Below are 27,280 nucleotides of genomic sequence, written 5' to 3'. Positions count from 1 at the left end.
AAAACCTTTTGGCCTTTAATCAGAAGCTGTTAACTCCTTCTCTCTACGGTGCCTCAGTAAGCCCGATGAACTGCGTTCTATCCACAGCAGACTAGCACAGCTTGGGAAGTCGGAAGAGGGTTTATTTCAGACAGGTTCCCTAAAATGATCAAGAAGTGACAACTGACAGACTAAAAGCAAGGGAGGAGGAGATAGAAACCATTAAAGATTGGAACTAGAGTGCGAATATTACAACATTTGGCTTTGTTTAGTGTCAGAGCAAATGACTCTAAACACCTCAATAGCCCCTGAGGGTATTTCTGTGTTACACACAGCTCACATATTCAATCATTCCCCTGAGTGAGCAATAAAATAATAAGTTATATTTAGGATATTTTAAGAATGTAGCAGCCCTAACTGGGTGGCTCAGTTGGTTGGAGCATCGTCCCATACACCAGTAAGGTTGTGGGTTCAATCCCAGTCAAGGAATTTACCCAGGCTACAGGTTTGATTCCGGGTAAGGGCATGTATGAGAGGCAACAGAACAGTGTTGCTCTCTCATATCAAGGTCTCCATTTCCCTGCCCCCCTCCTCCTCCCCCTTCCCCTGCTTGTCCTTCTCCCTCTTTCTCCAAAATCAATAAATATATCCTCAGGTGAGGATTAAAAATGTGGCAGTTATATAATTTATTTTTAAAAGAGTTTTATGCAAAAAACACATGTTGCTTAAATGGACAAACCATCAGATACATGTATTGGTCCTCTGTAGCTTGATTCTTTCCACAGTAGTTCTAATGTGTTGAGATTTCACTCCCAGCATACTTGTAAATTAGCTATTAGTGCACTCATACCATCACATAAGAGGAAGTAGCTTTGCATAAATCATTTATCATGTGTCAGTGGAGGTACATTTATAATAAAACATGACACAGCAGCATATGAATAAGGAGAACACTTGGGAAAAATAATACATATATTAAATATTGTGTTGAATGAATGCCTGATATTACTTAAGAAACTTGTTCTACTTATTCACAGTTGTATATTATATAAGAGTAGAATTAGTACAATAGGGGGAATTATGTCGGATGTTTGTACAATGCAGTCACTTTTCAAGTTATTCTATTGGCTTCTCCAGTACCATTTGACACTATTTCATCACTCCTTTTTCATAGTTCTCTTCTCCCTCGACTTCTATGATAACTAAGCTCTCCTAGGTTTTCTTTTACTTTATGTTGCATTTAAAATCTTTGCTCTCTATGCTTGATCTTTAAACATACTGATTCCTAGAGCTTGGTCCTAAGTCCTTGGTTCTGTTGCTTTGCTCATTCTGTACATTGTCCTTAGGCAGCCACATCCATCCTTAGGACTTTAACTGACACGTCTATGTGATGGATCTCTTTATTCCAAATTCCTCCTGACTCACAGACCCCTTATGTGCAGCTGCCTCTTGACTGCGTTTCAAATTCAGTATTGTCCTTCATGGTACAAACCTTCCTTTTCTTCATCTTTCCTCCTCCAATCTCTTCTCTAACCTTAACATGCATTTCTCTTGTGTTCCCAACCCTGGTTAACCTTAGCATAATCCACCAATTAGCATAAACCAGAAATGTAATAATCATCTTCAAATCTACTCCTATTTTGTCCACCATTTCCTCAATCACCAAATCCTACCAGTCCCTTCCTTGGTATGGTTGACCTCTTCCTCTACCCCTGCTGCCATAACTTTTATTCAGGGCACTATTTTATCATTTACCCAGACTCTTGAATATCATTTACCCCTCATTCTTGCCTCTTTTAAATCATTTTCCACAAGGCTATACTTCTGAAGTGTAGTTCTCATGATATCACTGCTTAAGACTAGGATTAAAGTCTAGTCCTTGACCAAACAAACTACTTCATCGTCTGACTGTCGCTTTCTCTCTAACCTCGTATTCCACTAATTTTTGGTCTAGTCCAAGTGTGGGGAACATCTGGCCCGCAGGCTGTATAAGGCCCGCAAAATCATTTGGTCTGGCCCTGCCAAGGCATTAGGGATGAGTTAATTGTTTGACCAAATATAGCAGGTGAATTTTTAAGTTGATAATTTTATATGACTTGTGAATGATGTTGTAAATATCCAAATGGCTCTTGGCAGAAAAAAGGTTCCCCACCCCTGGTCTAGTCATACTGTGCTCAGTTTCCTGAATATTTCTTGCTGTTTTGCACCTCTACCTCTATACCTTTCTACATAGTTTTGTCCTGCCTGTAATCTTTCTCCATTTCTTGACTTAATTAACTTGCTCTGTACATTTGTATCTTTCTTGGTTGGTACTTATTTTGACTTAAACCATCTTTTTTTTTCTAACTCCTGCTGGGCTAGGATAAAGAAAGACCTTGTTAATGTCTACAGAGTACTTAATAAGGTCAAATGTGTGACAGTGTCAATAACATTTTAAAAGCATAATTTGTCACAGCTAATGGCAATATGGAGACTCTGTCTGAGAATGCCCTGGAGTTGGCAATTATTGTACTCCATTGCTCTATGAATTGTGGACAAACTGGTAGATGTTTGTATAGTTTTCAGAGCTGAAAAGTTAAAATAAATAATAAGTTTTAGCATTTACCCAGTAATTTTGTGAAGCTTCTTCATGTTTAAAATTTCCCCTCTCTATGACTTAGGTAAGAAATGGAATGCAATTTCTTTTTGTAATATGTCTCATGACAATAACATTTGAAATATTTAAATACTATTCACTCATTATATTGTAACCAATTTATTGGGGCCAATTAGGGGTTATTCAGAAAACCATAAACAAATGAAGAGCCTTGTCTTTAGAAAGTTTAGTCTATTTTGTGATATTCCATTCTCTATACCACACCCATACCCTAGGACAGTGATGGCGAACCTATGACACGTGTGTCAGAGGTGACACGCAAACTCATTTTTTGGGTTGATTTTTCTTTGTTAAATGGCATTTAAATATATAAAATAAATATCAAAAATATAAATCTTTTTTATACTATGGTTGCAAATATCAAAAAATTTCTATATGTGACACGGCACCAGAGTTAAGTTAGGGTTTTTCAAAATGTTGACACGCTGAGCTCAAAAGGTTCACCATCACTGCCCTAGGATGAAAATAATAGCATCCTGTGGTTAAAGAATGCAGGTGATTATTGTAGAAAGATAATATACTATTAGAGGAATGTCAGGATCATAACTGGTAGAACTGATAGGAATAAAGTTTAGTATATAATTCTTTGTGGCACAAATTATTGGATGTTTTATCTCATCCACAAAGTTGGCGCTTTTTATCTATATATGCTTATGCATTCATTCAATAGCTAATATAGATATATAGAAATCTCCTTATGATGTAAGGGGATCTATATAATAAAAGCCTAAGCAACCATTACGGTGGAACGATCAGAATGACTGGTTGTTATGATGCGCACTGACCACCAGCGGGCAGATGCTTAATGCAGGAGCTGCCCCCTGGTTGTCACTGTGCTCCCACAGGAGGAGCGCTGCTCATCCAGAAGCCAGGCTCAGGGCTGCCTTTGCTGGTGGCTGTGGCGGGAGCCTCTCCCGCATCTGCAGCAGCTCTAAGGAGCAGCGAGTCAAGCAGTAAGGAGCAGTGAGCAGGCAGGTGGTAAGGAGTGAGGGGTCCCAGACTGCAAGAGGGATGTTTGCAGAGTGCTAAGGATGTCCTGGACTGTGAGAGGGCGCAGGCCGGACTGAGGGACCCCCACCCACCCCCAGTGCTTGAATTTCGTGCACTGGGCCTCTAGCTACTGAGTAAAAATGGAAATACACAAGCTCCTTGTTCTTACTGGTTTAAAATCAGAATTGTGGTCCTAGCCTAGCATATATATTAATAATGGAGAAAATATGTGTGTGTGTGTGTGTGTGTGTGTGTGTGTTTGCATGCACATGTGTGCTAAGTAAGGAGTGAGGTGGCAGTAAGTAAAGGAGAGTGCAAGATCATTATTTGGGATGATGGGATGCTGCCCATACTTCACTGTTTAAGATATATATAGAAAGTGGAATGTAACATATTTTAGGAACCATTTTCTATCTTAAAATTTTGCATTCCATTATATATTATGATAACTATTTAATTTTTATTGAGTTATATTAGACATATAAGATAACCATTTTATGTACTAAATAACAGCTTGTTAAAATAATTGTATGTTTTTCTAATTAACCTATAATCCCAAAGCTAGATATTCTCAGTGCATTAAACATGATGCACTAGTTAAATTTTATTCTCTTACCTATCCTTAAAATCTTTTGTTGTATGAATCTATGAATGGAGTTTATGAGGCATCTTGTATGTGCTGGAAGTTATTCTGTATTTGTAGTGAAGTGATATGGTTTGGAATCATGAATTTCCTTCTTGCTGTATGACCTTGTGTAAGTTATTTATCTGCTTTGAGCTTCACCTTCATCATCTGTGGAATAAGGGTAATAGCAACACTTATTTTGTATGATTTTTATAAGGATTAAATTAGATGGTGAGTTATATAAAGCACCTAATATTGTCTGGCAACTAATAATAATGATATAAATAATGATAATTATAATAGTTTGGGGTTTTGTATTTATCTTTAAATTCAGAATCCACACAATGAGTATTTTATGTTTATAATATTTTCCAATTACATTTTAAAGTTTACCTAATTACATTTTTTAAAAAAATATGTTTTGATTGATTTCAGAGGGAAGGGGGGGAGAGAAAGATAGAAATATCAATGAGGAGAGAGATAACAAAAAAAAAAATGATGAGAGAGAATCATTGGAATCATTGATCGGCTGCCTCCTGCACACCCCCCACTGGGAATGGAGCCCACAACCCGGGCATGTGCCCTGACCAGGAATCAAACCATGACCTGGTTTATAGGTCAATGTTCAATCACTGAGCCACAGCAGCCGAGCTATCTGATTACAATTTTTAAGTTTAATTTTGTAGTTATAAATTGTGATAATTATTCTAATTTTCTTCTCGTCCTGTGAAAAGGGCAATAATTGTGTAGTAGTTTAAAGGAATAGAGACTATTAAGATGGCTATTATTCTCCACATTTTTACAATATAAATATTTCTCTGAAAGAGCATTGCTCTAGCAGATTGTGTTGTAAAGTGACATGATAGTATGACTATTTATCATATGTTATTTGTAATTATTTAGCTATCTGTTAGAATTTTATAAACAATAAACAGTACATTTGGTAAACCATTGCTGTTAACCTGTTTAATTACTGAATTCATTGTCTTATACTTGTTTATACTATAGTCAATAAATGCAACATCTTTTTTATTTAGTTATATATTTATATATATTCTTAATGCTATTAAAGTGTTTAATAGCATTGCAACATTTATTAAATGTGAAGTTATTTTGTAATTGATACATTCATTAATTTCATTAACTTTTACTATGTTTATCATCTCCTGATCTAAATACTTTTTTTTTTGTATAAAGGTACAATTCTAAAAATCATTAAGCTGTTTCTTATGGAAATGCTCTCTTTACTTGTAGGGTATTAATACAAGCTATTAAGCTTGAATTTCTTCTGGCAAAAACAATCCTAGCAGATGGCAACTTTTCTCTCTATTAATTTTGGATTGGACATGTACTTTGGCTTGTTCAGTCATGTCATATTTGTAACATAACAAGGATCATTCAAGCAAATACAATAATGTAGTGATGGTCATGTAGAATATGCAGACTTATATCACACAAATAGATAATGTAGCGATGGTTGTGTAGAATATTCAGTCTCATAACTATGAAGATGTCAACGTTTTCTTATTGTAAATGTGAGGGTTATGTAATCTATTAAGGCATAAGCTTAATTTGTCTGATAGATCTTTTAAAGTAATGCTACTTATATGGCAAATATTTAGTCAATTGTATAAGTGTTTTTGTTTGACATTTGAGCACTTGTAGGAATTAGACTATATTTTTCAATTTTTATTTAGCTATATAGTAATGTTAGAAACAACCCGTCATCACCTGTAAAGCATGCAACTTTTAATTTTTGAATCTGGATATGTGGTAAATGGGCTAATCTCCCAAAGAAACATCTTAAATACATGATATAAATATAAAAATAAAAACAGTATACCTTTTTTAAAAATTGATCTTAGAGAGAGGGAAGGTGATGTAGAGAGAGAGAGAGAGAGAAAGAGAGAGAAACATGCCAAATGCTTCCAGAGCAGGGATTGAACCCACCACCTGAGTACATGCCCTGACTGGGAATCTAGCCCACCACCTTTTGGTATACCAGACAACACACCAACCTACTGAGCCACATCGGCCAGGGCACAATATACCTTTTAATCTTTTCCTTCTATTTGAAAAAATAATTATAATAATAGGTCTGGACAAGTGAAAACAAAATACATTTGAAATACTTTTTTTGTAGTTATTTTTTATATGATGTTTGTGATTCAATAAAACTTTATTGGCACAAGCAGGTAGCTCGCCACATTAGAACTGTGGGCTGCGGCTGGCCTGTGGTCTGTAGTTTGCCAACCCCTAGACTCTATGCTTATTTCATCTTGTCAGCCTCAGGAGCTTGGTTCTCCCTCTGAGAAGGAACGATGGCTTGAGGATTTAGGGGGGTTACCTGGTCAGTCTGGCATCCCTGTGGGACATCCAGTAGCTGGTATGTTCAGGGACAGCTCCGTTTGTAAGTGGGGAATCAAAGAGGGTAGAAGACAGACATCAGCCTACCACCCAGAAGAGTCCCCAGGGTCTTGGGTACACTATGCAGATAGAGTAGAGCCCATACTAACTATTGATTTATGGGTGCTCCCTTCTATAAATACTTGGCATCTTTACTAAATCTGGTATTTTCCAGGAGTCCCCTTGCAGTCAGCTCTTTGAGCACTCGCTCCACCACTCATTGCATACTTTAAAAATAATCGATTTAAATGTGTGGTCTTCACTTAAACCAGCAGTCTTCAACCTGTGGGTAGCGACCCCTTTGGGGGTCGAACGACCCTTTCACAGGGGTCACCTAAGATCATTGGAAAACACACATATAATGACATATTGTTTTGTGATTAATCACTATGCTGTAATTATGTTCAATTTGTAACAATGAAATTGGGGGTCACCACAACATGAGGAACTTTATTAAAGGGTCACAGCGTTAGGAAGGTTGAGAACCACTGACTTAAACTATTAGCCAGTTGCCTTAGACTTGAGCAGCATTTTAAAAAAATGCTATTCAGGAATAATGTATGGAACACCTGGCAATTAGCATTTTGTTAATTCCCTTTTAGCTTGCAATTACCAGAAAATAATTCCCCTTTTATAGTAGAGAGCCTCAATATCAGAAGGTAAGAAAAGCAAAACCCATTTTCCAGTGTCAATATAATTAATGACTCACCTTCACTGGAAAAGAAGCCCTTATATTTACTTTATCAGGCATGCACATTAGTATTGGCATCACAGTACCTTCTAGTTGATCTTAATTCACTTTTATACATAACAAATTAATTCATCTTAATCATATATTTTAATACTCTGAATTTTGTGCAAATCCATTCCAATAATAGAATAGAGAGAATATAAATCAGTGTAATTATTTCTCTAATTTATCACTGTTGCCTGATTAATATTATGGAACTTTTATAACCTTTTTAAAATTTATTTTGGAAAAGTATTTATAACCATATAGGATTGAGGCTAGTTTACCTGAGGATACCTGGATATGCAAGATACATTTCACGATCTTTCTAAAGTGCTTTCTATGCATACTTTTGGAGCTTTGAGTTTCTCAAGAGAGAGTTTAATATTTATTCATATTGGTCAGCAAAGCATAGAAGTACTTGACCATCCATCATATCTTAATTAGAATTATTCTGCACATTAGAAATTTTATTCATTTTGTTGCCTATACTTTAAAATAATAATCATACTTAAACTTTTATAAATATTTGCATTTTTCTTATTTTTATATGTATGTATGCCTTTAGTAAATGGAAAAATAATGGTCTGAATGCATTATTTATTTAATTAAAAACATTAAAATAAGGTTTGCTTTCTAATTGCAGGTGGCTTGCATGCAGTTTATAAATGCCCTTGTCACTTTTCCTTATGAGCTTGATTTTCGAATACATTTAAGGAATGAGTTCCTCCGTTCTGGACTAAAGACAATATTACCAGTAAGTTGAGTGTACACATTTATTATGCTGATGAACTTTAACACTTTCCATTTTTAGACTTGCAGCAGAGTAAGTACTTGTGCCTTGCTATTTTCTCTTGTAAAGCTTTAAACATTTTGTAAGCTTTATTAATTGCAGTAATATCAGTCTTTATATGCAGCTGACAATTTAGAATGCATCTGTTGCTGTGTCCAGAAGTGATTTTTCCCTTCCTGAAGCCAAATGGAACTTCTTTTCTTTGGATGTAAATACTGAGAACATAAAAGACTACACTTTTTTTGTAGTTTCAATTTTCATTTAAACATTTTTGCCTTTTTTCTTTGATAACTTACATTGATTTCATTTCTATTCAGCATAAGTATGCATATAATTTTGATTAGTATACTCTGGACACATTGCTTAAGTTTGGTATTCTTATTACAGAGCCATGTGAACTTTTTTAAAGAAAAAACAATTTTATGTGAACATTTGCTCTAATTATAATACTGTTAAAAACATTTTTGAAATAACTTTATAGGTTTGATCTCAGATTAATGAACACACTTATTCTTTGAATACAAATGCAACAACTATGACTTTATATTTTATTTAATGTTAATTGAAGAATGATTTTTTTCCCCAGACTATAGCAATGTCAAAGGAGACAAAATTTCTCACTAGTCTCTTCATTTAAGCTACTCAGGTCACATCCGAGAAGCAAGAAGTAAAAGTAAAAAAGAATGGAGGAAAGAAAAAAAAAATGTCAGTGAGCATGTATATAAGATTTAGGGTGCGCTAGAAATACCAAAATAAGGGGTGTTTCCTGGTGAGGAACAAGAGTGGAGTATGCATCAATTGCTTGTGCTGTGACAATCTTAACTGAAAGTAGTTTAAGCACATCATCATAAAATGGACGATTGGGTCTATTGAAACCAGTTTTCATCAGGTGTATGGTTGGCTCTATTTTAGAAATTTCTATGTTACTTTCATATCCAATGGTTCTTTAACCCCTGAATTTAAAAACTAAGGAATTGGTTGTGGTTAATCAAAGCAATATTTTCAGTGACCCGTAGAGAGGTTTCAGTACACAGTTAACAGGCACATTATATAACAGTTCTAGTGTGTGCAACACATTTATTCTCGTTTTGTCACAAATCTGTCTTCATGAAAAGTCTTTGGCCTTCAGTAGCTAGAGAGAATGTTATAGTCTTGGTTCTAGTTTGCTTTTGAGTTGCCTGCTCACTGGTTTTCATGCTTGTCCTCCCTGAGTTAGTCCTCTGGTTCTGGGAGAGGAATAATGCTTGTGGGCACTTGTTAGCTACAGGGTCTCCTTAACATCCTCTGCTCATTTACTAATATGCCGTGTTTTCTGCCTTAGTTGTTGTTATTACCCTTCCATCTTTTATCCCCCTATGTCTATTTATAATGAACACCATTTTTGCCTTATATTACTGAATAGCTGGTCAAGAAAACTGTGGCTCTTGATTTATTTAAGTCTTCATTTTTTCAGAAAGAGTATGTACCGTAGCTCTTGCACTTACCTTTTGCACTTTTGTCTGGATGTCTTAATTTCTGCTGGGTTCAGTGGTCCCATGGTAGGTTCTTTATTTGATTACAGTGACAGCTAAGATTTTGCATCAGTGGTTTTAAACTACACTTTCCCATTGGCCCTATAGCCATATAAAAAGCTTCTTGTGGCACCATGTGCTTCTTAATATCTGTATTCTTAAAATATTCCTCCAGGTACATTTTTCTTTAAGTATCACATCTCTTTAAAATGCCCTGCTTATCAGATCTCAGTGATTCTAAAGCAGGAGAAATGTGGAAAGTGTCATGTTTCTGTTTCCTAAAGTTTTGAAATAGAACCTACAAGGACTCTCAATTTTCTTTCCGTCCTAAAACAATGGAGTGAAATATGGCCACATATGGTTCCGGTTCTCAGCCACGACCTTGGTCACGTTCCCCTCAGAAGAGACTATCAAGATCTTACTGAGGGTGGGGAAGAGATGTTCTGTTTAAAGAAAAATTATCCCCAGGTATTTCTGATGAAGAAGATAAGAACTTGGATTCAGGCAGACCCCTGAGATTAGAGATTCTAGAATATAGCAGCCAATTAGACATGGCCATGGCTAATATTAGTAGTTGGTATATGGATAAAAAATTATTACTATCTGGAATCATTAAGTGATAGGGAAGAATAGTTCTTAGTACTTCAGTAGCCCCTGAGACCACCATAATGTTATAATAGAGTAAAACATTTTTTTCATATAATTATCAGACTCCTCAAGGACAATTACTTTAATATAATCTGTAAAAATTTAATTTCAAAATTCCCCCATCTCTATGGATAAATTATAGTGTTTAAAGGGAGTTTATATTTCATTTATGTGGAAATTCACTTTTCATAAATTTGCTTTAGTAATTTGGGATAAATGAATCACTATACAGTGATTTTTAAAATGGTATTTGCTCTATAGTTAACTTACATTGATTTCTTGTGAAGTCCCCATTGGCCTTTTATTTAGTTAAATAAAGTAGGAAAATATTAGGTAAATCAGATGTGAGAAGGAACATGAAAATAAGAAGTTGTGTCTGTAGACAGCAGGCATTCTTAATTTCTTTTAGAAGACTGACAAGCCCTTCCTTATTCTTTTGAAGAATCCTTATTCTTTTGCATTCCAGTATTTAAATATATTTTTATTGATTTCCGAAAGGAAGGGAGAGTGAGAGAGAGATAGAAACAGCAATGATAAGAGAGAATCATTGATCGGCTGACTCCTGTGTTCCCCACACTGGGGATGGAGCGCACAACCCAGGCTTGTGCCCTGACCAGGAATCGAACTAAGACCTTCTGTTTCATAGGTTGATGGTCAACCACTGAGCCATACCGACTGGGCAGAAGTATACTATATTATAGAGAATTATATGTTTCAGAGAATCTGCCTAAAGTGGTCCATATCTATATACCTAGTCTGTTTAAAAACAATAACTGAAACATGTTTATAATATTTCACATAATTAGTAATAGTGTAATTCAGTAATTTTACAATATACATTAAAATAATTTTTTAGTTTAATTTATTGAGGGACACTGGTTAACAAAATTATACTGGTTTCCTGTGTATAATTCTACAACACATCATCTGACATGTTACATTTTTAAACATAAAACTAGATATGGATTTTCATTTACTTTTATAGGATATCTGTAACAATTGTGATATGTAAAAATATTATTAATTTATTAAGTGATTATTTTTATTAGTATTTATGGATATATCTTTCATAGGTTGGCTATTTGACTAAAAGGAAGTTATATCAGGGTGTCCCAAAAATATGCATACACACTTTGAATGATTATAAAGTCAATGTTTATTAACATACAGTTCATTTTCAAAATTTAAAAGAATCTACAGAAATGAATAGTATTTTGTCAATGCCTGTTCTCAAACTGATGGCCATTCTGGTCCAGGCACTGCTGATAAATATCAGGAAGCATTGGAATCACAAACATCAAGAATCATTTCGTTCGGTATTTGTGTGCCCTCAATTTGTTGACTGTTGCCGGTTTTGTTCCGTAAACTTTATCTTTTATGTATCCCTATAAAAACAGTCTAATGTCACTTTATGATAAATTTTCTTTGTTCAAAGCTTAGACTGGCTTCACCCATTATTTTAAATCAGTTAAACCTAAAAGCAGTGAAAATTAAGTGAGTTATCAGCTATTAAAATGTGCATACATTTTTTGAGGACACTGTGTGTGTGTGTGTGTGTGTGTGTGTGAATATATATTTATTTGAATGGGACATTATTACTAAACAACATAAGGTATTGTATTTGTACATGTTCATATTTGTATATTGTGCTGTATATGTTCACATACTATATATATTATATAAATAATGTATTGTTCTAATTTAAAACTAAATTAAAGTATTTCACCAGTTATTTTTACTGAAAATATATTTTTTTTATTATTAGTTAAGGTATTACAAATGTGTCCTCATCCCCCCCATTAACCCCCAACCTCCCCTCACCCCTGCCCCGCACACTCATGCTCCCATCCCCCTGTTGAAAATATTTTTATCTTATTTATTTTTAACTAAATTTATTGGAGTGACATTGGTTATTTATTGAAAATATTTAAGCATGTATATTGGTTCCATGTTTTATAAAGTTCTGCTGCTAATTAAATGACAGTATTTAATTTGAAATTTTCAAACATATTTGAATATGTTCAAGTTTTATAGTGAACATATAAGAAAAACTGGAATGTGACATAAGAATAATGAAGGGTTTATATTCTAAAATGTGTTAAAGGTTGTTTGTGCAGTGACCAGCATACTGAGTGTGTCTGGCTTCTGCTGTTTTCTGAACAGAGTTCAGAAATCACCTGTGAGTATGACCCACCAATTTTACAATTTTGCATTCCAGTAAATTAGTTAATTCCCCTTCAAAGTGGAAAACAAGACCTAAAGCAAGTTTTTACTAAAGAGGACACTAGTATAAATACATTTATTTGTTATGTATTTATATGAAATTATATAGATATATATTAACAAGTATTTTATATGCTATTTAGGTAAATTTTCAGTTGATTATTATGTTTAAGGATGTTAGAAAAATACATCTAGAAATTGCATAAATTTGTGTTTGGCTTCAGTACTTGCCATTACATCTCCATTTATAATTGTTCTATTGAATAAAAATAGAAACAAGAAATGCACCCTATTTTGTTTTAGTGACCTAATTTGAAGTACACCATGCTTACATTTCCTTTCAGAGTTCAAGCTCAGCTCTGAAAATCCTAGTCCCACTTTTGGTATCACTCTGAGCATCCACAGTTGTGATTATCCATTTGGGTTTTGAAAGCTGCAACTTAATGGACACATATTAAAAGCTATCCCAGGTGATATATATTAAGCCCAACAATCTCTAGTGTGGCATGCTTCCAAATTTTTCATTTATATTATTATTTTGAAAATTATCAGAGGTGTGTAATGCATGTGCTTATAATGTATTACAAAAACAAATCTTTGATGCCCAAGTTGGTATTTTGTGATTAGGCTAAGCAAAAATGAAATGGGGGAGGAGGCTAGATAAGCAGCCTGATACAAAGTCCTTTTTGCTTCAAATCACAAAATATCATTTAAAATAAACCTGTTTATTTCACTTTTCACGCCATACTTGGGACTGTTGTGCTTGAGTATATCCTCGTATTTGTTCTTTATTAATACAGTTGATCCATATTTGCATTTTTGCCAGAGGCATATGCGAATGTTCTGTCTGCATGAGTTCTTTTGCCATCTTTGATTAGTATGTTTAGTCAAAACGACAGCATTTAATTTGGGTTGTTAGCAATTACTTTTTTTTCCCTTTGTAAAAGTGATTGTTAATTTTTTAATGTGAATAATCAAAATCTGGGGCATGAAAAGAAAATGCAATGAATGCAATGAGGTTCTTTTATTTTAAAACAGAAAAACGACGCACATTTTACTTTCTCTCAGGAAACCAAGTGCGTGGGTCAATATTTGAATTGCTTCTGTGTATATAATTGAATAATAGTGTCTGGCCTTTATTACCAAAATATGCTGTTGTCAAACTGTTATTCATCTGTTAAGTTTTATGTTTAAATGTTAGGATCTGAAAGAAAAAGAGAATGATGAGCTTGATATTCAGTTGAGAGTATTCGATGAAAACAAAGAGGACGACCTAACTGAGTTATCACATCGTCTCAACGACATTCGAGCAGAAATGGAATATCCTTTTGACAAGCCAGAAAAATCATTTTGCATGCATTGTGAAAAAAGGATGTGTGTGTGATATTGTGAATCATTATTAGAATTCTTATCTGCAAGCCCAATTTACATCCATTTATTTATATTAGAACCTCACTGTGATGCTGTCCTGGAGACTCATGTGGAGGAACTGCCTGACTGTCCGGATGATTTACACAGGTTACATTGAAATCTGCACAGTGGCGGTATATTCTGCTCCATGGTCTTGAAAAGAAAGAGCCTAAGGAAATATACCTCATGCATAAAAATTTAGGGGGGGGGCTCACTGAGTTCATATGTGGCTATATGTAATATACTTTTTCAGTTTATTAAATGGTACTCAGTGGTTTAGAGATATAATTCAATTCAGATCAATGTCCTATTCTCCAAATATTTTGGTTCCTTAGCAAAACAAAGAAATGTTTAGATGTAATAGTATCTGACTATAGTAAGGCTGTGTGATGGAAACATTCGAGTCAAATACAACTGGTGTAAAACCTTGCTATGGCATTGATTTAATATGAAATGATTTTATATTTTAAAGATGCCTGTCACAGCATTGGTGCCATTTGTTTCACACCCATTCCTGTCCTTCCTTATGGATCCTAGGGAAATTGGGACATACTTCAGCACCAAAATGACCTTGAGCTGGACTTTTTCTCTGTGATGTCTTCTTTCCTCTTCCTCCTCTCCCCTCAAAATAACTGGAAGTAGTATTCCTCTTCTTGAAACTCCCAGAATACTTTGTTTGTATCTGTCTTATTTATGTACACTTCTATGCCCCTTGAGATTGAGGTCAGAAATGTTGTATTTCATCTTTTTCCTCCAATGCTCCTATTGAAGTGTCTTACCCATAAGTACTGGATGAACAGGTATGCAACAAATAACGATTTCATTATTATAGGAGATAATTTCTAATAATTTTTAAACTGTCATTAGTGTCTCTAGTCTACAGCGTTTCCATAATATTAAATGTTTTTATGTCAGCTAGTAAATATATTGCTTTCTTGCTTTATATAGATTTTTCTTATAATCAAACTTCACCAGAAAGCTATTTTTTGATCCATTTTGTAATCACTTAAAGGACCTTATGAGACTTTAACACAGTACTCTTACATGGAGTCTGAGGAATGATCTAGCATACACTTAATTCTACTTCACTGAAAATGTTGACATTTCAGGTTATTTTTAGGATGTTGGATTACATCTCCTCTCCTACCTTTCTATTGTATTGATTTTCCTGATGCATTTTGGAAATATGTTTTCTAGTTTATTAAAAGCACTTGAACTCCAACCATTCATTTTATTTCCTTAGAAAAATGTTCCAAGTTTCATTCTTTATTATCCATGCTTTATTAAATAATGAAACACAAATGAATGCAAATAATAATAATTTCAGATTTCATTAAGTATTTCATCTGTATAAAAAAACTGGTTTGTGATCTTTTATCAATCCACAGAATGCTCGTTTATCTTTCTATCTTATGTCACAGTAAAAATAGAGGATTAGAGGCTTTCGTAAACAATATAATATAGGCCCTCCCTCTATCACAACTACAGAAAGCTCAAGAGAAAACCATTTCCATTAATGGCGTTGCTATTCCAACAGTACCAGCTTTAATCTGGAGTTTAAAATATAATGAGTAACTGATTACTTAAGTTTTTGATGGTAAAATGGTCTTAGAAATACTCTTTAAGTCTATCTCTCTTGTGAAAATATTAACATGATTCCATAGATTATATTTTTTTATATAAACATTGCAATACATGAGCATAGAATTGAAGGTTTAGAAACAGTAATAAAAACAAAATGATACATCAGTGAATTTAAGTTTCATGAAAAATATTTTATTTTTTTCCTTGACTTACTTTTCACTGATATGAATGAAGTATACCATCTTCTGTATAATTTGTTGAAGGACACAGCTGCTGAAAATTACTTATTATCCATTCTACAACATTTTTTGCTTATCAGAAATGATTATTATATCAGGTAAGAAGCAGTTCTCAAAGTACTACCTGTATAACTTAAATTAGATCTGAAGGAAAATTAACAATGTAGTGTGCCTGGGTAGTCTATGCATGTATGCATCCAGAAAGTGTAAGTGCTCGATGACTTAAGGTAACATTTTGTAAATGGTATTAATTTCTTTTTATGTTTTTGGGGGGCAGAATAATTTATTTATAAAAATGGGGTACCCAAGTGACAGGACTTTTAATAGCAATGAATCCAAAGATTTTGTTGACCCTATGATTAATTTTCTTTGCTAGATGATTGTAACACAGAGTCAACACTATAGAATCTATGGTAGAACTTTTAAGTTCTTATTTTTAATATGTAAGGTTTTACTATTATTTCTAGTTTATAGTATTTTTCTAGTAATAGATGTGTTATTATCTAAGAAAATAATGCTAAATTTCAGCTTTATATTCACTAATAAATTCTTCAAAATAAATGATTATGAGACTAATCCATAAGGTTATAAATGTTATAGTCTAATAACTAGGAATATATTTGAAAGCCAGAAAGGTTTCTGAGTGACTGAAACTATCCATCAGGTGATGACCATCATCTTATATTTAACTGTTTCAGAGACTCTTAGTTGTTCTTCATAGTCAATATGAATGACATTCTGGCAACCTATGCTTTCTGATTTCTCAAAACTTGCTTGATTAGTGCCGAAAGGAAGGCTACTATGGGGCCAGGTATAATTGCAACAAAAATGACAGTTCTAAAGACACATAGAAAACTATTATAGTTCAGACCAGTACAATAACTGATGGACATCATGAGGTTACAGAGATATAGAAAAATGTTTAAAATATTAAATTTTATGTTTTTTTAAAAAGTAGGAATGATGGTAATACACTTGGAATGGTTGTTGTTTCGTAAAAATAAGTTCTGGCGATTAAAGGGGTACTGTGGCTGTGTGACGCAGTTACCTGGGGAAATTGTGCAAAGCCATCCATTTCTCAGTAACTGATTAAGTGAGAACTTGCTATAATATGACATCCTTTTCATCCTGAGAACATCCATGTGAGGTAGAATTGTGAGCACTTATATACTACTTATATAAAGAGTCATTGACTAGATTGACTATAATCTGATATCAGTTAACCTAGGCCTTATGATGATTTGAAAGAACCTCAGATATGTAATATACAGGGTGGGCAAAAGTAGGTTTGCAGTTGTGAGTACATGAAAAGGTTTATTCTTGTATTATTATTTATATTACAACTGTAAATCTACTTTTGCCTGTCCCTGTATATTACTATTTATTGTTATTCTTGATTCTAGCCCTATGACAAAGGACATGTAAGAATAATTTGAATCTGGCTTCATTGACAAACTTTTAGTAGGTTGGCTAGTTATTAGCACATAATTTTAGGGATGTTTATTTAATTTGTGTATAGTAGTATCTCTTTCTGATTTTTCTCGGTTGAATTTATCCACCACTGATCAATACTCACTTTCCCCCAAATATTACTGTAAAAAGTGCCTTTAAAAATTTTGAAGTATGCATGTGGTCATTTTTAAGATCATAATTACCTTGGTAGATTACAGAATTAGGATATGTTTTAAAACCTTAGACACTTTGAACAAATTGAGTCTCTAGCTATGCATATTAAGTGTGTAGGCGACTATAAAATGGAACTTTTAAAATATGTGCATAAGTAGATCTTTGAAATAGTCTGTAGCATAAGTGGCTCAGTCCAGTTTTGTAAGCTATTACAGCTAATCTTGAGTAAAAGTATTGGAGTAAATTCAAGACATTGCTTGCCACCGAATGCCAAGATACCCATCCCTTATTGAAATTGAGAACATGTAGAGGCCTAGGACTATTTCCATGGATGTGGGACTAACAGGTCATTTGTTTTCATTAACTTTATGAACAACAGCTTAAGTTTAAGTACATAAGGTTGATAAGTATCTTTGTACACAGGCATGGACCCTTGCAAGTTAGAGTATTAAGTCACTGAGTGTTCACAGTTGATTATTTCACAATGGGTTTTGCACTATAACGTCCAAACCATCTTTAAATGTAGGCATATTTCTTCTAAAGGAGTCTAATGACTGGGAAGATATATTTTTTTAAACAGTGCTAGAGAAAGACATGGTTATTTTATCACAGTGAGTCAACTCTTAAGAATATTGATTTGTGTAGGTAGAAAAGGTATTTAAGAATACTTTCTCTTTTTTTCAGGCCACAGTATTACAAAATAATTGAGGAGTGTGTTTCACAGATAGTGCTGCACTGCAGTGGTATGGACCCAGATTTCAAGTATAGACAAAGATTAGACATTGACTTAACTCATCTGATAGGTATGTAATATAATCCTCAATGTCTTTTGATTGTATTCTACTCTCTTCTGTTTAATAAGCACTTTTTAAAAGTATATCTCTTACTGAACTTCCTTTATTAATATCTCATAAGTCATTGTGTCTATGGGTATTCAATCACTATAACTGTTAATTATTATGATCATGAGAGTTCTGCCTGTGTGACTGAAAATATGAACCTATTTCACAGGTTTCAACTCTCTTGAATTCAGATTAAAATTAATACCCCACAAAAATACATTGTATTATTATGCATAAATGCCTTGCTGTTTAGAAACATGGCTCTGAAATCATTTGATTTGGTTTATACTGATACCTTAATGGTTTTATAGAAATCACATGTACAATAGGGTCTAATGAATAATATAGCTATGCTATTTATGTTCAAGTTTGAGGAAAGAAACACAAGTTTATTTAGTAGCTTAAGACCTTTTAATTCTATCAAAGTAGAACAATTATATTTCATAGACTTTGAGCTAAAAAATAATTTCAGAAGTTCGTGATTATCTACTTGGATTGCTGAGGAAATGCCCTATATCATCCTATACTCATAATTAGCTATACTTTCTGGAACAATCTCTGGATAATGTGAAACCTCTCTTGTGAAATATGCTGTGCTATCTGACCTTACAGTTAAGCAGTTTTATTTATACCTAGTCAAAATCACTATTGCTAAGATTCAAGCATGAATTCATTTGTCTTGTCTATAAAAGAAGAAAAAAACAGCTGTTGAATGCCAATTATATATTCTTCACGCCATAGCACAGAGTAGACTCACAGTAATATTCAGAGATTAATTCTTTATTATTATTTATCACTAGAGGTCCGGTGCACGGATTTGTGCACCAGTGGGGTCCCTTGGCTTGGCCTGCGGGGATCGAGCCGAAACCAGTTCGTACACTGGTAGAGTCCCTTGGCCTGGCCTGCAGGGATTGGGCAGAAACTGGCTTTCTGACATCCCCCAAGGGGTCTTGGATTGCAAGAGGGCATAGGCCAAGCTGAGGGACCCCACTGGTGCATGATCAGGGCCGGGGAGGGACCGTGTCTGGCCTGTCTCATCCAGTCCCGATTGGCCTGACCCCAGCAGCAAGCTAACCTACCAGTGAGAGCATCTACCCCCTGGTGGTCAGTGCACATCATATGGATTGATCAAATGGTCGAACAGTTGGACACTTAGCATATTAGGCTTTTATTATGTAGGATATATTTTTAAAAAAATTATTGGAGAGAGAGGAAGGGAGGGAGTGAGACAGAGAGGGAAAGAAAGAGGGGGGAGGGGGGGAAATAGAGAGAGAGAAACCTTTACTTTGTTGTCCCACTTATCTATATAGTTGTTTCTGGTATGTGCAGTGACTGGATATTGAACCCAAAATCTTGTTGTATTGGAAAGATGCTCTAGCCAGCCATGGCTATTCTTTGCTGGTATTAAAACTCCTGCTCCCTTATTCTAGGCAATCTGGAGACTTATGTAATGGAATGAAGCACCAACCTCACTTCTCAGCTCAATACATCTCTCTCTCTCTCTCTCTCTCTCTCTCTCTCTCTCTCTCTCTCTCTCTCTCTCGAATTTTCATGGAGCATTTGTATTACAATAATTTTTTTATACTAACCTTTAAAATGGGACTTCGAACGTCTCTATAACATTCCATTTCATGGAATGCCATATCATATTGATTAGTTCCTTCTTATTGTACATCTAGATTATTTACAGGTTTTCACAATTAAAACTGAATCTTGTGTGAACGTTCTTTGTATAAATGTTTGGATTTTTCTCATTATTTCCTTAGGATTGATTTCTGTAAGCGAGGGTATGAATTTTTAAGACAAAATGCTTTTTACCTTGCAATTAATGTGAATGCTGGTGTCATTACATATTTTTCATTGTGCTTGATAAACTCAGTAATTTATTTCATATTTTGTTTAGAAAATTATAAGGGACCATTTCTAAATATTTGTATTGGCTTGTAATCTCTTATAGACTATAATTGGCACACATACTCTGCTATTGACTTTGGCTAGCTCATTCAGTGTTCACAGACATTTGTTTTGTGTTCTGTATGCCAGGTATTTATAATTGTGTACTGTTAACCAAAAGTACTGGGGCGAGGAGAGATGAAGGGACCAAGTGAGAGAGGATAGTCAGCATCATAGACTCATTATTACTGGAACAATTTACTGAACTTCTCTAGGCTTCAGTTTCCTCAACCTCCAAATTCATATAAGCCAAATATATGTGTGCTTATTGATATTATATGGTCAGAAGCCTATTGCAGTAGCTGATGAATGCTGTGGAACTTTCATTAGAACGTGTACACACACAGACATATGTGCATTCACATAAAGTTCAGGTGCTTGAAGAACTTATAGGAAATTTATGGATCTCTGTTTTAAGATCACCTGGACTTAAGGAGAATAGAGTCTCTTCTGATTTTATAATTTTGTAAGTCTTGTATTTTTTTTATAAATCATATCCCATTCCTTCCTAATTTCTGATACCTTCCGATTGAGATTTCAATCAAGATTATTACCAATCATTGCCAGCACAACACAGGTCTGGCCCCTCTTTGATCTCTTCATTTACCAATTTTCTTATTAGTTGCCTTGCTCCAGCCATACAGTTCTTTAATAAATAAAAAGAAAAAGAAAAAGAAAAGCTATATTGAGGTATTCTGGACATGAGAAAAACTACCCAACTTTAAAGTATGCGATTTGATAAAATTTTGATATTTAGTTATATTTAACACCACTATCATAGTCAAGATAATAACATGTCTATCACCCCAGAAAGTTAAAACTTCTGACATTCATATGCAAGTCTGGGTATAGACATATGTTTTTATTTCTTGGGGATAAATAAATAGGTGTTACATGGCTAAGTACAGAAGAGACTGTATGTATAATAATAAGAATATTATCCAAAAGAAGTTCTTCACTTACTTATATTCTGAAGTGTTTGATTAGATGTGAGAAGTTAAATGTTTATTTCCTTATTTACATAATATATTCTGCCCCCATTAGAATTTACTTAAATGAAGTCTTTCTGTAGGAAACCTGAATTAATGAATGCTCTTGTATCTCTACCTCTAGCCTTATTTTAAGGACCATTTTGAGTTTTAATAATCTTAAGCATAGATTTTTTGGGACCTATCTACCCATAATAAACTACAAAACAATTTTTAAAGAATTCTGTAATTGTGAAAGTTGCAAAATAATTAAAACAATGATAATTTAGTCAAATATATATTTGGATGTTTGGTTTTGTGCCTCAACGATACTATCATTGAATTCAGTTAGTATGCAAAAGAAAGGCAATTTATGATGGTTTACGTTTTCTGTGGTCTAGGTCAGTTTCTCTTTAACAGCAATTGGCATATAGATGATTGTCTACACAGTAGAGTTACAGGCTGGCAGCCATATTTTGCCTATAGATCTATGCAATAATTTCTAATAGTTTTTTTGGTTAATTTTAATAGATTCTTGTGTGAACAAGGCAAAAGTTGAAGAAAGTGAACAAAAAGCTGCGGAATTTTCAAAGAAGGTAAGTCTTATGAAATATTAGCCATAATTATTAAATTAATAATTTAATCACAGTATATGTTCCACCTCATTCCTTTATGTGAGGCTTTATAAATGTCATTTCAGTTATGTAGTACTTGATGTTTCTGGATTCAAACATAACTAGAGGATATTGATTTCTTTCATGATAAGATAAGGTTGCTACTATTTCCTCCTCATCACCTTTAATCCATTATGGAAGAAAAACACTAGCCCTAGTCTACTAAAGTGATAAATGAAGGTTATAGTTAAAAGCGATCAACCAAAATGTATTTCTCCATTGCTTTCCTGCAGCTCTCACTTACAATAGGTATCTCCTTGGAGAACTGTGAGATGTTTAGCTAGTCTTATCTGTTATACTCTAAAGTCATTGCTATTAATAGCAACAGAATGATGCAGTGTTTTCTCTCTGTGTATGGGTTTCTCGCTGCTTAGACTTACTTTCTTTGAATTTTATAATAATCATTTTTTTTTAAATATATTTTATTGATTTTTTACAGAGAGGAAGGGAGAGAGATAGAGAGAGTTAGAAACATCGATGAGAGAGAAACATCGATCAGCTGCCTCCTGCACATCTCCTACTGGGGATATGCCCGCAACCCAGGTACGTGCCCTTGACCGGAATCGAACCCGGGACCTTTCAGTCCACAGGCCGACGCTCTATCCACTGAGCCAAACCGGTTTCGGCTATAATAATCATTTTTAAATGATGCTGCTGCTTCATGCAGTCTTGGTGTAATCTGAGGTTCCCCTTATGTAAATGTCAGCTTTTTAAATATTTTAATTTCATTTAGATCTTAGATTGTCTTTTCCTTGTTTTCTGAAAGCATAGTTACAATTTTATTAGCCTGTACCAAAGGTTGCATTTTTTTGTTGTTGTTCTATCTAGAGTCTAGAAGACCCTACGAAGTGTTAGGATGGTATTTCTCTGCTTCTGGTGGCAGGGTCAGGGACTGAAGCACAAGTCTAAAGGCTCTCCAGTTTTCAGCCTCTGACAGCAAGATAAAGTGCTTACATATTGCTGTCTCTTCAAAGTTATGTCTTACCTTGGAGATTAGATAATCACTTTTGCTATCACTCTAGAAATTATAGAGTATTACTGAAGTTACTTCAGGGCATCTGAAGAAATGTCTTTGCTCTTTCAGTTACTAGAATAGATTTTTAAGAGCTTGAGCATAAAATGTTTGTGTGAAGATGTCATTTTTATTGGTGAAAGAAAATGTATGCTTTTGATTAATAGACATTTATATTTCTAATGTTCTTGTTTTAAGTAGCACATTTAAAATTCCCTCTGAAAAATCTTAGAATCTCCTTAATTTTTTCCTGGAACTGTGATTAGAGACCATAAGACTGGAGCAAATTGTGACAATCTATCCAGTAAAATTTTCTGTAAGCATATGTTATGGGAAAAGGAGTCCTGAAATAATAAAAAAGAAATTTCAGTGTTTGGTGCTTTATTCTCATCACCCACATTTAGAAGAAACATATATAATTTTCCAGGGATTGTCTGCATGCTTTCTCTTATTCTAGGTGATTTTAAGAGGCAGTATAAAGCAGTTAAAAAAAAGAGAGAATGAGGGGCACTAGAATGAAAAGCAGTAGTTATAAGATCTGATCTCAGCTTTGCCACTAATTAGCTATGACTTTAGGTAAGCCACTTACTCTCCTTGGATCATAGTTTCTTTGTCATTAAAAGGAGTGGATACATTTAGTGGATTTATAAGAAGTCTCCCAGCTCACTCATCTCAGACTTCTCTGATTCCTTCTGTGAGTTTACAGATTAAGATCATTTCCGGCAGAAACACTGTGTGCCTCTCTTCAAAAGTACTAACAAACAAACCAATTGTAGAGGAAAAGTATATAGTGTGCTTATGTAGACACCACGCTTGACAAGCACACAGGAGAAGCTAACTTTGGGAGGAGGAAGGGAGTATAGAATCAGATAAATCTTTTTTTTAGATTGAGGTAACATTGGTTAATAAAATTATACAGGTTTCAAGTGTGCAGTTCCATAACACATCATTTGTGTATTGTATTGTGTGTTTACCACCCCAAGTCAAGTCTCCTTCCATCACCATTTATCCCCCCGCCCCTTTACCCTCTTCAATAGGGATAGTAGTGAAGTATCTTCTATGTGAACTAGGAAACAAGGTCATTTGCTGACTGAAGGATCTGGGGTGGGTTTGAAATTTGAAGTTATTAGAAAGGCTTTGGACCAACCTCTGTGGGACATTTTCCTAGGACTCAAGTACACATGAATAAATGAGTTAACTAAGTAGTATTTCAGGTTTGGCCAAAACACTGTGATTATCCAATTTGCTCACCCACTCTTTCTTCAGACTGGGATCTGAGTGGCATTTTATAACTTCTAAAGGTCAAATCTACTGTGAGGATGAATATGTCTTAGTGTAGTGAACATACTTTTTATGTTTTACAATCTCTAAAGACAATTTTATACAGTAAAAGATAAAAACAGAAATAAGATCATTGGAATAATGTATAGACTTCTAGAAGTGACTGGAAGTGATACTGACAATAAAGGGCAAATGTTCTATAGCTGGGTTTAAGCAATATTCACTCCAAGTATGCAGGCTTGTTTGGGCCTGCTTACAGCCCTGACTGGGGTGTGAGCTGGGCAGGATGCAGTAAATGGGAACTCACCATTCAGATGGTCTCTTTGGCTTAGCACACATTAACCTCTTATTTCCCCTCTTGTAACATTTAGACAAGTGTTTTGGTTAACCACGTAGAGGAGAATGCCATTATGGCATATATCACTCTACTGTCATTTCAAGGGGCACTACGTTTTGGATGCTAGACAACTAAGATTATAATAGAAATATTCTCATTTGTATTAATGCACATCCATTTGAGTGTTCTAAAAGGTGCGATCTCTTTTCAAGGTTAAATATAATTAAGGAGTTGAACTGCTTGATGGCTAAATTTTAGGTTTCATTTTTCTAATTGAATAAATTTGAAAGTATGGGATGAAACATTAAAAAACAAGAATAATTCTAAAACCTAACTTTCAATAACAGAAAAGAAAGATCCATTACATATGAAGAGAGACTTCTCAGTTCACCCTTTTAAAACTGTGTTTTGTATTTTTAATTGATTTTTAGAGAGAGAGGAAGGAAGAGGGAGAGAGAGAAACATCGATGAGAAGGGAACATCATCGATTGGCTGCCTCCTACACCCTCCCCCAATGAGGATTGAGCCCACAACCCAGGCACGTGGCCTGACCAGAAATTGAACTGGTGACCTCTTGGTTCCTGGGTCAGCCATTGAGCCACACCAGCAGGACTGTTTTGTATTTTTTTTCCAGAAGTGAAAATGGGGTTTGTTTTTCTTGGGTTGGGGGCATATTTCTTCTTTACTACTACCACAGTAATACTCTATTCCCACTTAATTGTCATGAAAATAATGGAGCTCTGATTTTTTTAGTGACCTAGGAATTCAGCAAAGCAAGAGACACCTTACTTAATACCTAATGTTGTTTAAAAACTTCTCATAACTGTATTATGAAGTGTACATTTATGGTGGTGATCATTGCAGTTTGATGAAGAATTCACAGCTCGGCAGGAAGCACAAGCTGAGCTTCAGAAAAGAGAAGAAAAAATCAAGGAGCTTGAAACAGAAATCCAGCAACTTCGAACTCAGGTAATGAAACAAGATATAGACTTTGTGTCATGTCACAGTGAGGTTGATGGTAGAAATTATCTTGTTAGATGAAGGAAAAATATGACCAGAAGCAGACTTTTGGCAGTTTCACATTTTCGTTGAAATAACTATAGATTTGATTTTCTAGGACAATAAATCATTTTAATGTTTGTATAACAATAAGGCATTAGTCACTTGATCTGCCCTGAATATCCTTAATGGAATATATTATACAAGCAAAACTGTCTCTGAGATGAAATTTTCATCATGATTTGAAAAATTAGGTGCATACTCTTTTCTTTTAAAAGTAACATGAAAATGCTCCTTAATTTTAATTATCCCCAAAACTTTTTGTGATCTCTTTAAATCTCAAATACCATCATTTCAAAACTTATAAATTTTGCATTTGCACTTACATTTTCTATGATGAAAAGAGTATACACACTTAAAATATACACTTAAAATCTTAATTATACTGTCTAAACTTAAGAACTCATCAAATACTCAACACATTTTATGTTTTCAGCGTATATAAAAAATGTAAGATAATTTCTTAACATTGTGGATGCTGAGGTATTGGTTGATTGATTAGTTCTGTTGCCATCAGTCTACTGAAAAATGACTCAAAGTCACCCAAGAACTCCCAGTTACCCATTGCAGTAGCCTTTTCCTTCCCTTAGCCTGTTTCATTCATTTCATTTCTTTTAACTGAATATTTTTCTCTTTTTTGCTATCATCTGACTTCTCTTTTTACATCTCTGAGAATTCAGTTTTTCTGTTTTTGACTACCAAATGGTGACATTCACCAATGCCTCTGCTCTTTTTTCCTCTGTATGTCCTTAAAGTAATATCCATTCAATATTATAATTCAAATATCACCTTTTAGTAGGTGTCAGGTCTCCTGAGTTTGTCTTATATTTCCAGCTCTTGATTACCTTTTCACATGGATGTTGAAATCAAACCCATTATCTGTGGTCACCTCTATTTTCTCAAACCAGCTTGATCTCCATTCTCACTTGTTTAAATTTTATCACAAGTTGTTTTGATCATGAAGCCAGGGGCGGGGGGTACTTTTTCCTTGACAAATTAAGCTGGCTACTGTTTTATGTCAGTTCTTTCTCCAACTCTTTTCACTTGCATCAAAACCCAGAATAACTCAGGGTCACTCTCATTACTTCCTGCCTGGATACTACAATTGTTTCTTAACTTTCCTCCCTGCCTGTAGTCTCTTCCTCCTCAGATTCATCCTTTTTGTCAGTGGCAAATTAATCTTCCTAAAACACTGCCCTGATTATTGTCACTCTGGCTTTAATATGTCCAATGGCTGCCTGTTGCATTCAGGATTAAATAAAAATCTCCTTACCAGGAATGTGAAGGCCTTCTATCATGGGCTTCCTTATCTCCCCTTTGCAGCCAGTCTGACTGCTCCCCTAACTGCAGCCTCTGTTGCAGCTAAGTCACCTTTCCTCCCTTCACATTTAGAATTTACTGTCTCCACACTTCCTTCTGCCAGCATTTCCCAGACATTAGTTACAGAGATGCTAATAGGTTTTTCATGAGGAAAGCATGCTATAGTCCAATAAATTTGGTACACTTGAAATTCTCCTCTTAGAGAGTCAGAATACTCATTAGCATATTAAAGGGTCTGAGATGTCCTACATTGAAGAAACCTGTCCACTTCTTTTGCATAGAGCTTTCCGAAACTCATTCAAGCATAGAATCCTTTATCTCAGACCACCTATTAACATCTCCTGGAAAATAGTGTTTTTATGAAACTTAGTCAAGAAATGCCGATTTTAATGATTCTCTGCCAGAAATGCTCTC

The 27,280-nt window shown here is 34.5% G+C and overlaps 1 protein-coding gene across 5 annotated transcripts in view; it reads left to right on the top strand.

Moving 5' to 3' along the window:
* DIAPH2 (diaphanous related formin 2) overlaps positions 1 to 27,280 on the top strand; it is a 936,081-nt gene that overhangs the window by 242,430 nt on the left and 666,371 nt on the right. For all 5 annotated transcript variants that reach the window (XM_059679396.1, XM_059679395.1, XM_059679394.1 and 2 more), the window contains 6 exons: positions 8,033 to 8,143; positions 13,763 to 13,881; positions 15,776 to 15,892; positions 18,105 to 18,223; positions 21,715 to 21,779; positions 25,352 to 25,456. In XM_059679396.1, coding sequence (XP_059535379.1) covers positions 8,033 to 8,143; positions 13,763 to 13,881; positions 15,776 to 15,892; positions 18,105 to 18,223; positions 21,715 to 21,779; positions 25,352 to 25,456 — 636 coding nt within the window. The remainder of the gene's footprint in view (positions 1 to 8,032; positions 8,144 to 13,762; positions 13,882 to 15,775; positions 15,893 to 18,104; positions 18,224 to 21,714; positions 21,780 to 25,351; positions 25,457 to 27,280) is intronic.

This window comes from Myotis daubentonii, chromosome X, assembly GCF_963259705.1.
Source record: "Myotis daubentonii chromosome X, mMyoDau2.1, whole genome shotgun sequence".
NCBI classification, from domain to species: domain Eukaryota; kingdom Metazoa; phylum Chordata; class Mammalia; order Chiroptera; family Vespertilionidae; genus Myotis; species Myotis daubentonii.
This window is presented reverse-complemented; position numbering and strand designations above follow the sequence as displayed.